General features: G+C 46.4%; 1 protein-coding gene across 3 annotated transcripts in view; it reads right to left on the bottom strand.

Moving 5' to 3' along the window:
• SLC44A2 (solute carrier family 44 member 2 (CTL2 blood group)) overlaps positions 1-12977 on the bottom strand; it is a 73181-nt gene that overhangs the window by 42261 nt on the left and 17943 nt on the right. Inside the window, exon 1 of one of the 3 annotated variants that reach the window (XM_063294499.1) lies at positions 4271-4337. The exons of the other annotated variants lie outside the window; for them this stretch is intronic. Within the exon in view, the coding sequence (XP_063150569.1) occupies positions 4271-4307 (37 nt within the window). The 5' untranslated portion in view covers positions 4308-4337. Of the gene's footprint in view, positions 1-4270; positions 4338-12977 lie in introns of those variants that run through there. 3 annotated transcript variants of the gene reach the window in all.

The following is a 12977-nucleotide window of genomic DNA, read 5'->3' as shown; positions in this document are numbered from 1 at the left end:
CCCACCAGAGATCTTCCATAAGCGCAATCTATGTCGTTTCCATCCCATATCTGGGCCTGAAACCTGACTGGGAGGGGTCTAGATAATCTGTTTCATCCAAAATTCTCTGGAGCTGCAACGCCACCACTTCGTCGACCACTTTCCCAAAAAAGGGGAGGTGGGAGACTGGACAAAAATTGTCCAGCACGGTGGAGCCCAGTGGTGGTTTTCTGAGGAGTGGGTGCACCAGAGCCTCTTCAAAAGCAGCCAGGAACACTCCTGCCTCCAAGGATGAATTCACCATCTCCTGGGCCCACCCACACGTCACCAGGTTGTGTATGAAGAGATACTGTAGTGTCATCAAGAATAAGGTCACCACAGTCAAGAAAGAAATTCTCATCTCCAAGATCCCTAATAGCAGGGAAACATGTGAGTCAAGATGGAACTCAGACTCCAATCTCTTGTGATGAAAACTCTGGGATGAATCACATACTTTGCAGTTTCAAGAGCTTAAAGCTCAAGAAACAGAAAAAGTTTTACCTTTTAGTCAAAAGATTAAAAACTACAATAATTCTAAATACTTTTTCCTGTTGTAGAGAGAGAGAATAAAAGCTGAAATCAAGAGAATCATTGTTGCACAATTCTTTTGTCGTTTGAATAGAAAAAGCTTTGTGTATGCACTAACCTTAGTTTTTTAACTTAGCAATAAAATTATGTAAAGGCTGATGCTAGACAGCCTTTTCAGCTCTCTTATCAACCTTTTAAGATAGAGGAGAATGAATCTGTCAAGGCTTGGTGATATCATGCATTTTAATATTTGTATGATCAACTGAGTATGTTCTTTTTTATATACTTTTATACCCTACATTCTGAATGAATATGCTTTCCTGTATTTCCCTTTCATTTACTGATGTTTCAAAACACAGAATGAGACAGACTATTCCTGAAGGAGGGACTTTACTTTGGGGGGATTGAGTTTCAGACCATTTTGGGAAAGATTTAAACTTCCTAGGAAAAGGTTCGGAATCAGGAGCGGTGATGGAGTGAGGAGGTGGCAAGCAAGAAAGTTGGGAGGAGAGGAACTGCCTAGCTAGAGAGATCTGCAAGGCTGCTCTTGACGCTCATGAAGTGCTGCCAGTTTGGGCTGTGACTGCTGCAGCTTCAGGGACAGCTGTTTCAGCAATAGGCCTAGTTCTCTGGATGAGTGGCAGGAAGTAGAGGAGAAAAGAGGAGAAGTGCCACACTGTAAAGGGCCAGTGGGCTTCTTGTTGGTGCTCTGAATGGTATAAATGTATTTTTTTGCAAGGATGGTATCTCCAGTTGGAACTATACAAGAGAGTAGGGATTGGATACCTTTGGGGAATAGATAGTAATGTCATGGAATGAGAATCTACACTAACATATTTAGGGAGGTATGATGAGAGTGCTGAGCTGGTAATTACAGGAGAAGGGGACCAGCAATTTGGTGCTGGTCCCAGCTTTTGGCCCAAAATATTCACCCCTGGGGTTCAGGGACTGGATTGCTTAGCTGCTTGGTCTCAAGTGCTGCTGGTTAACACCACGTGGGTACACATCCATCCATGTTGAGGTGATGGCTGGGAGGGGTGTGGTGACAATCTTTCAAGAGACCTTAGCAATACCCAGTGACATTCTTCACAGATGTCTGGTTATGAACATCTCTCTGATAAGTTGGGGCAGAAACACAAGCTGAGGCTGTTGCTGATGTACCATCCTCTCCACTGCCCAACAGCAGCTCTGCCTGAGCTCCTGGATCTCATAGCAGGTCTGGTGTTGGTCCCCCAAGCTATTAGTGCTGTGGGTTTCAGTTTCTACATGCCAGGTATGAGGTCTGGTGGGCCCAGGATTTCATAGCCTCCATGTCCTTGTCTCAGATTACCTCAGGCCCAAGGCATAGAGAGTGAGTAAATTCTTACATGGATAAGGCTGATAACAGTTGTGCAAACAAAGCCCAAGTGCAAGCCAGCTCACATTCTGCAAAATGACAAGCTGTATCCACCCTCCACACAGGTACTTGTTGGAATTCTTGTATTACTACCTTCACATTTTTATTGGTAAGTCTAACTAGCCAGGGCTGAGAGAGACTTGTTTCACTGGTTGTTGTTTCCAGTCCAGTTTGTTACAAGGTTCTGACAGAGGGGCAGCAGCATCCATGGTGGGGGAGTCAAAATCTGCAAAATCAAAGCCCCACCCTTGCTATACGTGCAGTCACATCGCACACATATACAAAAATGGCCCAGTTAGCACAAAAAGCTAAGCCATAATAGTATATGTACATACGCACTATATTAGCGTATGTATAGAATTAACTAGATTATACCTAAAACTGATGCTTTTTTCCATATATGCACAAGAATGGCTGCTTAGTGGTGGCAAAGTAATTTGATGAAACATTTCTGAAGCAAAAAAATGTATTTTTGTTTTTATATAGCACAGAACCGTGTTGCACTGTGCATTATCTAAGAACAGGTATTCTTGCTGTATGCGAGAAATGGAAGAATATTTCTTGTGACTGTGCTTCTCAGCCACAGTCTTTGTAAACATTCAAGAAAAAAAATCTTCCCCGATTAATCAGGATCACATTTTTCAGTTAGTTTTAATAGGTTAATTTAACCAAGATGCAGCTCTACATCATACTAAGGGTTGTCATATATGTTTTTTCTTCAGCCAGAACTCATTAAGAATACCACTTTCTACCCTGCTTTTGTTTCTAATAAGCCTACCTTAAAAAAAAAGTGATTGAATGCAAATGAGCAGTTTGCCCCATTCCTACTCCAGTTTTGTTGACGCTGCCTCCTTCCCAGGACAGCACAGGAGTTGGTAGTACAGAAAATGGAACACACCACATCATGTCCTCCCTGTGGTAAGAGCTACTGCTGACGGATTTCTGCTTTGCTGGGTCTGGGAGAAGAAAACAACAATCTGCCTCTGAGCTATCATTTTTGAAAGCTTTATGCCCAAACTTTCACTTAGTTCTAGTGGATATTTAGGCAAGCTAATGGTTTACATTTTATTGTAGTCCACTCTCTTGGCTAGAAAATAGAATTTTCTTTTAACAAAAAGAATTAAATATATTTCAAATCTCTGCCCAAGCAGTTTTATTTTCAGAGCTCCCAGTCAGATTTAAGGCCCCACAAGCACACAACAGATCAACAGGGATGACCACATAACGCTGACTTGATTAAGCATACTTCTCCTACCCCTTCTGAGACAAACAGGCCTCCTCGTTATCACAACACCCTGAAAAGTCAATCCTGGCTGAAACCTAACTGCTACATTCACAGAACACTATGGAGCAGTTTTCTCCTCAAGGCAGAAGAGCCCAACCTCTCAGGCATTCAAGAGGCAATGGAAGCCATCCTGCTCCAGGGAGCATTTGGTGCTCACAGCGGGGATGAGCTTTTTTACCGGACCATTTTATGAAATTTGGTTTTATTATATGTTAATAGTAGGGGACTGTTGCATTATGTGTTGACCTAGTAGGATTGTTATAAATCACCCAGAGCCTTTGAAGTAGGCAGTACACAAAACGCTGAATATGCCCAAATAAAACTACTTTAGCCTTATTAATAACAATTAATAACTTAAGTTTATATGGCACCTGACTCCCAGCGATTCTGGGCAGTCATTGTGAGAGTGCCTGGGCTTACAACTTGCTGAACCACAAAGGATCCACTCCAATTTTAGACTAGCCTAGTTTGCACTTGCGAACTCAGACATTAAACAAACCAGGAGTGGTGGGAGCAAGAATGATTGGATGGTTGGAAGGTAGTTGAATCCGCGCTGGCCGGAGCAGAAGGCCTTTCCTTTGCGTTGATAGTATCCCTGCTCGATTGCTCAATTCGATTACTTTCCTCCTCCTCCCTTTCCTAGTGGTTAGAGTCAAGCAAAAAGCAGGTGTGTTTCTCCATCACACATGTTCCGTGCAGTACCTTCCGGACCCGCCTCAGGAGCCAAGTCAGATCTGAGGAAAGGTCGCACATCGGCTGCGAGGCAGAACCAGCGACTGTCTCCGCCCAAGCGATCCTCAAGGTTGAGCTACTTTTTCCCTCCGGCCAGGAGGCGGTCGGCGAGGCGGCCAAGCCAAGCCAAGCCAGGCACCTGGCCTCCCGGGGAGCAGCGGCGCGTCCCCTCCGGGGAGCAGCGGCGCGTCCCCTCCGGGCGCGCGGAAGCCTCTTCCCCATCCCGTCCCCGGCCAAGACCACCTGCTGCTGTCCCTCGCGCCGGGCAGAGAAGGGCGGGGGGCAAAAGGCGGCGCTCGACTGGGGCTTACCGTGCTTGCCGTAGTAAACCTCGTCTTCCCTCGCCATCCCATCCGCCTTCTGGGCTTCCTTCCCCGCGTTCTCACTTTTCCTCCGCTCCCTCCTTCCCAGTCAGCTGCTGAACTACCGCCCAATGAGGCGCCTTGGATCGTTTCTCCCTCGGGGGGCCGAACTGGCCAAACCTGTAAAAGCGGGGGCGGGGCGTGCGGCAGCCCGCCCTCCCTTGCCAAGAGCCGGCTCGGGCAGAGCTCCTCGGTTGGCGCTGGCCCGCGCTCGAACGGCCCCCTGCTGAAACAGCCTTTGGTCTTCGCGAGAGCCCCGCCTTGGCCTCCCACGCCGGCCTTTTGCCAAAGGAAGCCTTGCCCGCTCGATTTTCTCGACCAACTGCAATCCAGAAATCTCGGCCACGGAGCGGGACAGAAATAATAGTTTCGCCTCTCCCCGCCATGGGCCGTAGAGTTCAAAACAAGAGAGCCAGGCAACTGTGGTGGATTGGGATTGGAGACCACGCGTTTCCATCTCCATTTCTGGGCGTCCTACGTTCGTTGGAACAATAGACTTTGTGTTTGCACAACAGGTTGAGTCACAAATGCCCAGCTGCATTTCAGTCTAGTGACTTGTGTGAACCCACCTGAGTTAATTCAATGAACCATAGTTTGGTTATCCATGGGTCAATGGGTTGTGTGAAAACAGAGGAGCCTAGTAATCCCAGTGACCTTGCCTGCCACCTGCTCTCTCCTTTTTTCACTCAGCTAAACCTAGCCTTGCTTTCCACATGCAGTAGGATTAAAGGTAAAGGTTTCCCTTGACATTAAGTCCAGTCGTGTCCGACTCTAGGGGGCGGTGCTCATCTCCGTTTCAAACCCGAAGAGCTGGCGTTTGTCCTTAGACACTTCCATGGTCATGTGGCCAGCATGACTACACGGAACGCCATTACAATGCACAAAATTCCCAAGTACCATTGAAGTCTGGGTAATCCCAGCACATCTAGAGAGGAGTCAAGCGCCTCCATCTGACCTCTCCCCCCACCCCCATTTTGCCCTGAGCCGAAATGTTCCACCCCCTATCATTCAGCTTCTGGCTTATCAGTACATTGTTAGTCCTTGGCTACATTCACATAGACACTTACAGCTACTCAGCCATGATTACTCCACACCCTTTTCTGGGTCCATACAACACATTAAACCAAAAACTAATTATGCAGGTTAGTTATAACTGACTTCATGGTTTTGTATGATGTCTGAATATAGTCACTAGTATATAGAGGGACACATAAGCTGCTCCTGTCCATCAATCCGTATTAAATATGACTACCCAGAAAATTTGTACAGATCACTGAGCTCCATTAAGAAACTTTTGTAAATATAGCTAAAAAACAGCAACCAGATTTGAATAAAAATATTCATAAATTTACCAACCTGCCATCTTCTCCAAGCAGTAGGCCTACTTTTTTCTTTTACTACTGACATAACTAAAAAAGCCCTTTTTTATTGCTTGAAGCTCTCCTGGTGAGGCTAAAGTCAATCTATGCTTCAGTCTTTCTGACTCCTTGCAGATAGCACCTATCTGCTTGTATGCTTCCTTGGTGGTTGCACCCACCTTCTATTTTCTATACATGCCCCTTTTGACTGTTTGACTCAACCAAAAGCTCCCTATGCATTTGTAATGATTTCTTAAACTGTCCCCCATTTTTTCTTCTTACTAGAATAGTGTGTTGTTATATTTCTGAGAAGTTCCCAACAGTCCTGCACACCCTTTGACCTGAGGATTTTTGCTCACGGAATCCATGCAATACTACTCTAAGTGTGTTGAAACTGGGGCTCCCAAAAACCAAACGGGCATCTGCAATGTTCCCTTTGTTGAAACCTCAAATGAAGTTGTCACTTCCTCCCAAGGTTCCCTCTGCTTTTATCTCTTCAGACAGCTCTTCCTTACCGATTAGAGTCAGATCTGGGGGAACTGAATCTCTTGTCTCTTCTTCAGTCTTCTGGTAAATGAATGCGCCTCTGATTTTTAACATGTTTATTACGGCTTTTACTTTTTGATTTTTAATTGTAAGTTGTAATCTTTAATTATAAATGAGATTTCTTTCAATGGGAGGAGGTTAAACAATGTTTTAAATGAACAAATACATTCTCAATGGCAAGCTGAGAAAAGGATACTGTATCCCAAAAAGTGGGATGATGAAGTGACCATGTTGGATATACTGTATCCTGAACTTTGCCCCCCTTGGAATTGGAAAGCCCTGTTGATCCTGCCCCTCTGAGGTATGATGACACCAACCAAAATAAGCAATTCCTCGGTGTAGTCTAAGCTAAAGGTAGCAGAGAGCAGCACTGTTTACTGCACACCTACTTCAATTTGCTGGTGGCACCAGCAAAAGTACAGTCTGGATACACCCTTGATGCACTTTTTCATTGTTTGGAGTGGGGAGGGTAACAAGCTAGGAAAAAATTTTTGCTGTCATTCTCTGGCCAAAAAAAGTAGCTTTTTTGGCTACAAGGCAAATCTTCCATTATCCACATGATAATGGATAGGAATAATTCCATTATCCATATGAATTGTGTCAACTTAAGATGACAAAGTGCAATTTTGATACTTACAAAAATTTGGAATTATATATTTCTCCCCTTTTCCCAATAATTCTTGGAAAAGACTTGATGCCAGTTAGGACCTGATAGGATCACTTTGCATGTCTATAATTTCCTCTCTTGACCTGTCTAAAAAGAGACACAAATATAGACATAACAAGCATCTCTCATTTTTCCTCTTTCTTATCTTTATCGCTTTATTTACTATCTACTATCCTAATTAGGAATTCTTAAGAACTTGAAAGCTTGCATGCTATTTTGTATGCTTGCTAAAATTATTGTCTCATTATGCATTTCAGAATCTTCAGGAAGAATCTCAACCACAGTAACTGAAGTCCTTTTATTCCTGTCCTTGGCATGAAGCACCAGATGATCTAAAAAAGCATCCTTACAGCTGCCTTGCAATTTTAGGAGTAGGAATGGGGAGACCCAGGTCCTGGTCCACCCTCAGCCACAAAAGCTTATTGGGTGACTTTGGGCCTACCTCAGGGTTGTTGTGGGGGGGAATAGGAAGTGGGAACACTATATATGCTTCCCTGAGCTCCCGAATGAAAGTTGCTTACTAAAATACAGTAATCAAACAAAATAATCTCTTATTTTGTCTTCTTTCTAGAGCTGAGATATGACTGTGCATCACCAGAGAAGATATATGAGATCAGTGTCGGGTGTTTTTCACTTCCACCATCTATCATGATTACAAAGGCTGCAGTCCAGTAAGTCTCAACAAGATCTTCTGTTCAGCTAAATAAACCAAGTCAGATTATGATCTCAGTTCTGTTTTACTCTATGCTAATGGGACGCGGTGGCGCTGCGGGTTAAACCGCTGAGCTGTCGATCGGAAGGTCGGCGGTTCGAAACCGCGCGGCGGGGTGAGCTCCCGTTGCTCGTCCCAGCTCCTGCACACCAAGCAGTTCGAAAACATGCAAATGTGAGTAGATTAATTGGTACCGCTTCGGCGGGAAGGTAACGGCGTTCCGTGAGTCATGCTGGCCACATGACCCGGAAGTGTCCTATGGACAACGCCGGCTCCAAGGCTTTGAAACGGAGATGAGCACCGCCCCCTAGAGTCGGACACGACTGGACTTTACGTCAAGGGAAACCTTTACCTTTACCTACTGGAATTTCAAGGAAATTTACGGCCTCTAATTTTCCCAAAAAACTTTTAAGATCCTATGAACTCGTATTAATCTCTCTTTCCCATGGCTCATATTATCCCCAAGTTGCAGAAGAGGTCTATATATTAAAAATTGTGATTTAACATGAAGCACAAAACCGAACTCTGTGTCTGACCAAACCTGGTAAACCAATTTACAGAGCAGCATGCAGTATATATGGTCCAAAGTCCAGTCAGAATGATGCTATAAATATAGGAATGGAATTTTACTATGTAATTTATGATCTTGACATCCTTTGGAAGACAAACTCTACTATTATGGTCCTTTTGGAAATTCCAGATTTGTCTCGCTTATAATTTTCTGTTTTTGAGGGTGAAGGAATATACAAGACAATCAGCACCCTTTGACTTGATACTAATGAGTGAGCAAGACTCAGTCAAGGAAGTAGAAGTAGCAGGACCTTGACTGTGTAACACTGGAGGTCTTAATTTTAAGATAAATTAAAACTCAGTGTAGTCAAATATTCATCTTAGATTTAAAAAAAAAAGATTTCAATAAACTCAGGGCAATTGTAGGTAGGATTCCATAGCAGGAAAAATTAATGGGAAAAGGACCCCTACAGCGGTACCAGATATTAAAAGCACAGTTGCAAACAATTCCTGGGAAGGGAGGAAAATCAAGGCAGAAGACGACGCTGACGTGGCTGCACAAAAAGCTTGGTGATACATAAGCGGGGTGGAAACAGATCACAGAAAAAAAGTACCCAACTTGGCCACTTAATGTACAGAGGTTGCCAGGTGGCCTAAGTTCAGAATGAGCTGAGGTTAGCAAAGGTGGTTTAGAATAACATGTCTCCCACCCGGCAACTGTGAAGAGCAGGACGAAGAGGCAAGACTGCACATAGACATTGATATAAATGTAGTTGGGGAATATCCATTCTGAATGAGTTTAAACATTCAGGGTCAGATGAACAGCATCCCTGGGTGCTGAAGGAACTAGCCTGAGAGTCTGACCAAATTCTTTTTCTTTCAGAAATTCAAGAGAAGTGTGAAGTGCCAGATGGCTGGAGGAACACAACTGTTGTTCCTATCTTAAAAAACAAAAAGGGGGTATAGAGGCAGATCAAGGGAATTACACAAAGTTCTAGAGGAGATTATACAGTGATTTATCTGCAAACACCTTAAAAATAATGTTTGCACTGCAAAGGGTCAGCACGGATTTATGAGGGCTAACATTTCATTTTTTTAATTTAGGAAGCTTTCTTAAATAGACTGTAGAAATATGTGCTCCTATCTTGAGCAAAGCACTTGACAAAGCACTGCACAATCATTTACAGAGTGATTATGAATCACAAGGATTTCCCAGCAAGAAAAAGCAGCATGAACACCAAACTGCTTTGCCATACAATTAAAAAAAACAACAGTGTGATATAGCTGCAGAAAAGGCAAAATGCAATTTTTCAGTGGCGTCAACAGAGGAGCAATTTCCATTTCTGCTTTTTTCTGATCAGACTGTCCAGTTCTGAGCCCTGCATTTTAAGGATTCAAACAAACTGAAACAGGTGCAAAGAAAGGGAACAAGGATGATCAGGAGCTAGAAACCAAGTCCTATGCAGAGAGATTGAACAAATTAAGAAAGACTAGCCTTGAAAGAGAAGTCTCAGGGAGAACATGATAGAACTCTTCAAATATGTCTCCGTATGTGGGAGATGGGCGGTGATAAAAATATGATAAATAAATAAAAATAAATATCTCAGAGGTATCACATGGAAGAGGGTCAAAACGTGTTTCCCATTATTACAATGTGCAGAACATGGAATAATGGATTTAAATTACAGGAAGGCTGATTCTGATTGAATGTTAGAAAAAAACTTTCTAACAGTAAAAACAACTAACCTCTAGAACCAATTACCTATAAATATTCAAGTAAGTTCAAGCAGAAGCTGCATAACCATCTGTTGGGACTGCTCTGTTGTGGATTCCTCAACAGAGCAGAAGATTCAATAATGCTGTGAAAATTTAATGGATTCCTATTTGGGTAAGAAAAATCAGGAACCTAAGGAAGGAGATAAAAACAGAAACTGGGGGTGGAGGGGTGTATTTATGCGAGATAGTCATTCCTCTGTAAGTTAAACATGGTTTGTTTCTGGGTTCACATGACAAATTGAATCATATATGAAGTACAGGGTCAGGGTTCACACAACATACTAAGCTAAAATGTGGTTCAATATGATATACAAACACAAGTTGCTATTATTTCTTAATTATCTTAACAAAATCCTTATAGTATTTACATAACAGAATGGTACAGTCATTTTTCTTCAGCAAAGGATCGTTACCTTGTCGGGGTGCTGGAGCTTGAGCACCTCAATGATGCCATGAGCTAAACCGTGAAGGGCCACCCAAGACGGGAAGGTCATGACAGAGAGGTCAGACTAAATGCGATCCCTGGGGAAGGTAATGGCAACCCACCCCAGTATTCTTGCCGTGAAAACTAAATGGATCAGTACAACCAGAGATATGTCAGTATACCATCGGAAGATGAGACCCCCAGTGTCATGCGCTGCCTACCTTTGAATAATGCTCAGACACTGGTTCGGTGGATCAGGCTCTGGTTTATTCACAGCGCAGGTACAGCGTCGGGAAAAAAGCTGAGAGTGACAGGAGCTCGCCGGTGCGGGGTTTAAATACCCCGCGCCGGTCAGCGCCCCCTCACTCGCGGTCACGTCACCCCCCCCCTTTGTCCAATACGTTGCCCTGCCGGTGGGTGAGGGGTTGCGAGGCCCCGCTGGCGTTCCGGGATCGCCCATCATCGGGTTTTCTATTCATCCGGTGACAGCTGTCAGCTGGGCGATCTCCGTTGTATTAGCGCTGATGGCTTGGGTGAGCTCCGTGATCCGTTTAGCTATTGTTTGTTGGCCGTTAGTCGTTGTGAGTTGATGGCTACTTATCTTGAGCCCCTTCTCCTGTTTCCTTGCTATTGTCATGTGTGCCATTGCGCTGATGACTTCAGCTCAACGGCACTCATGACATACTGCCCCCTGTCCGAATAGTGCTCCCCCCCGGTTTTCTGGTTTTTTCCTTTTTCTCGGTGGAGCTGTCAAACGGCACTTTTTTTTTTTTTTTTTGGAACTTCCCGCCGGAGTAGTTGTCGCCCCTCCCTTTGCTCCTCCCTCTACCACGTGCCTTCCCAGGGTGTGTCCTTAGTGCGCATGCCCGGGTCACGCCCTGGCGTGCGCATGCTCCAGCCACACCCTGTTTGTTTGGCTCAGTTCGGCGAGGAGAGAGGCGTGGCTGGTCGGGTGCTTATCAGCTCCAGGTAGGGCCCTTCTTTTTTATTTAAAGTGCGTCGCCTTTGTTATTTGTGCTCCTGGGCGTTGCCCCCAGGTTGCCCTGTTGACTTGCTTGCCACTCCCCCGTGGGCCCGGGGCGGGGGGAGGGTGCTGGCGAACGCTTGTCACTGCCTCGTGGGCCCGGGGCGGGGGGAGTGAGTCCCGGGGGGGGGAGGTCCATCCAAGTCGCGGGCTTGGGGGGGCCCTTTCCCTTGGGGCATGGTAGGCGGGGGGGGCCCGCGGGGGGGGTTTGCAGGGGACGGCTTGCTAACCTTGGTTGTGGCTTGTCGGGGTATGCCCGGTGAAATGCCCGGGTCAGGTCCGGCGCGTTAACGTTGTGCGCCGCCACCCATTCCGGGTGGGGGAAGTGTTTCCACCTGACCAGATAGTGTAGAGTTCCTCGTTGCTTGCGGGAGTCGAGTATGTCCCTTATCTCGAAGTGGTGTTGCCCGTCGATCATCACCGGTGAGGGCTGTGGCGTGCTTGGGTGCCATCGAGAGGTGGTTGCCGGTTTCAGGAGGCTGGTGTGGAACACCGGGTGGAGTCTCCGTAGGTTGTGTGGCAGGTCCAAGCGTATTGCTACCGGGTTCACTATTTGGGTGACTCGGAACGGCCCGATGTACTTAGGCCCCAGTTTTTTCGAGGGTTGGGTTGACTTTAGGAACTTGGTGGATAGGTAGGCCATATCCCCCGCTTGGAACGTCGATTGTTGGCGCCGGTGCTTGTCGGCCTGCTCTTTGTAGGCTGCCTGTGCATCCTTCAGCGCCGCCGTGATTATTGGCCATGATTCCGCGATCTTCCGTCCCCAGTCGCTAGCGTCCACCTGGGGTTCCGGGGGTTGAGGTAGCTCCGGTATGGGGACAAAGTCGCGCCCCGAGACTACTTCGAACGGAGTTTTCCCCGTGCTCGTGTGGACGGTGTTGTTGTATGCGACTTCGGCGAACGGGAGCAGTTCAGCCCAGTCGTCTTGGTGATAGTTAGTATATGAGCGTATGAATTGCTCTAAGGTGGCATTAAGAACCTCTGTGGCTCCGTCCGTCTGGGGGTGCCAGGCCGTAGATAGGGCCTGTTGGGTCCCCGTCAGCTTTAGGAAGGCCCGCCAGAATTTGGAGGTGAACTGTGTGCCCCTGTCGGTCACCACACGTGCGGGACATCCGTGTAGCCTGTACATGTGGATGAGGAAGAGTTTGGCTAGTTGTTGTGCGGATGGGACCGACGTGCAGGGGATGAAGTGGGCCTGCTTTGAGAAGTAATCCTTCACCACCCAAATGGCCGTTTTCTTCTGGCTGGGTGGGAGGTCCACTATAAAATCCATAGAGATTTCCTCCCATGGGCGGGAGGGTTCTGCCACCCATTGTAATAGCCCCGCGGGTTTGCCTGGTGCCCGTTTGGCCCTAGCGCACGTTGGGCAGGACGCTACGTATGCTTTTACGTCTCGCCTGAGCGCGGGCCACCAGAATTGATGCCGTGTTAGGTGTAGGGTCTTGAGGAACCCAAAGTGTCCCGCTTGTTTGGCGTCGTGTGACCTATGCAAGATCGCTTGGCGTTGCGAGTCCGGGACATAGATTCTGCCTTCCCCCCATGCCAGGTCCTGTGCCATCGTTACCTTGTCGGGGTTTGCCAGCAACCAGGGGTCGGTTTTGAGGGCGGCGGCGAGGTCCGTGCGCATTCCCCCTGGGAG

This window comes from Candoia aspera, chromosome 2, assembly GCF_035149785.1.
Source record: "Candoia aspera isolate rCanAsp1 chromosome 2, rCanAsp1.hap2, whole genome shotgun sequence".
Taxonomy (NCBI): Eukaryota; Metazoa; Chordata; class Lepidosauria; order Squamata; family Boidae; genus Candoia; species Candoia aspera.
This window is presented reverse-complemented; position numbering and strand designations above follow the sequence as displayed.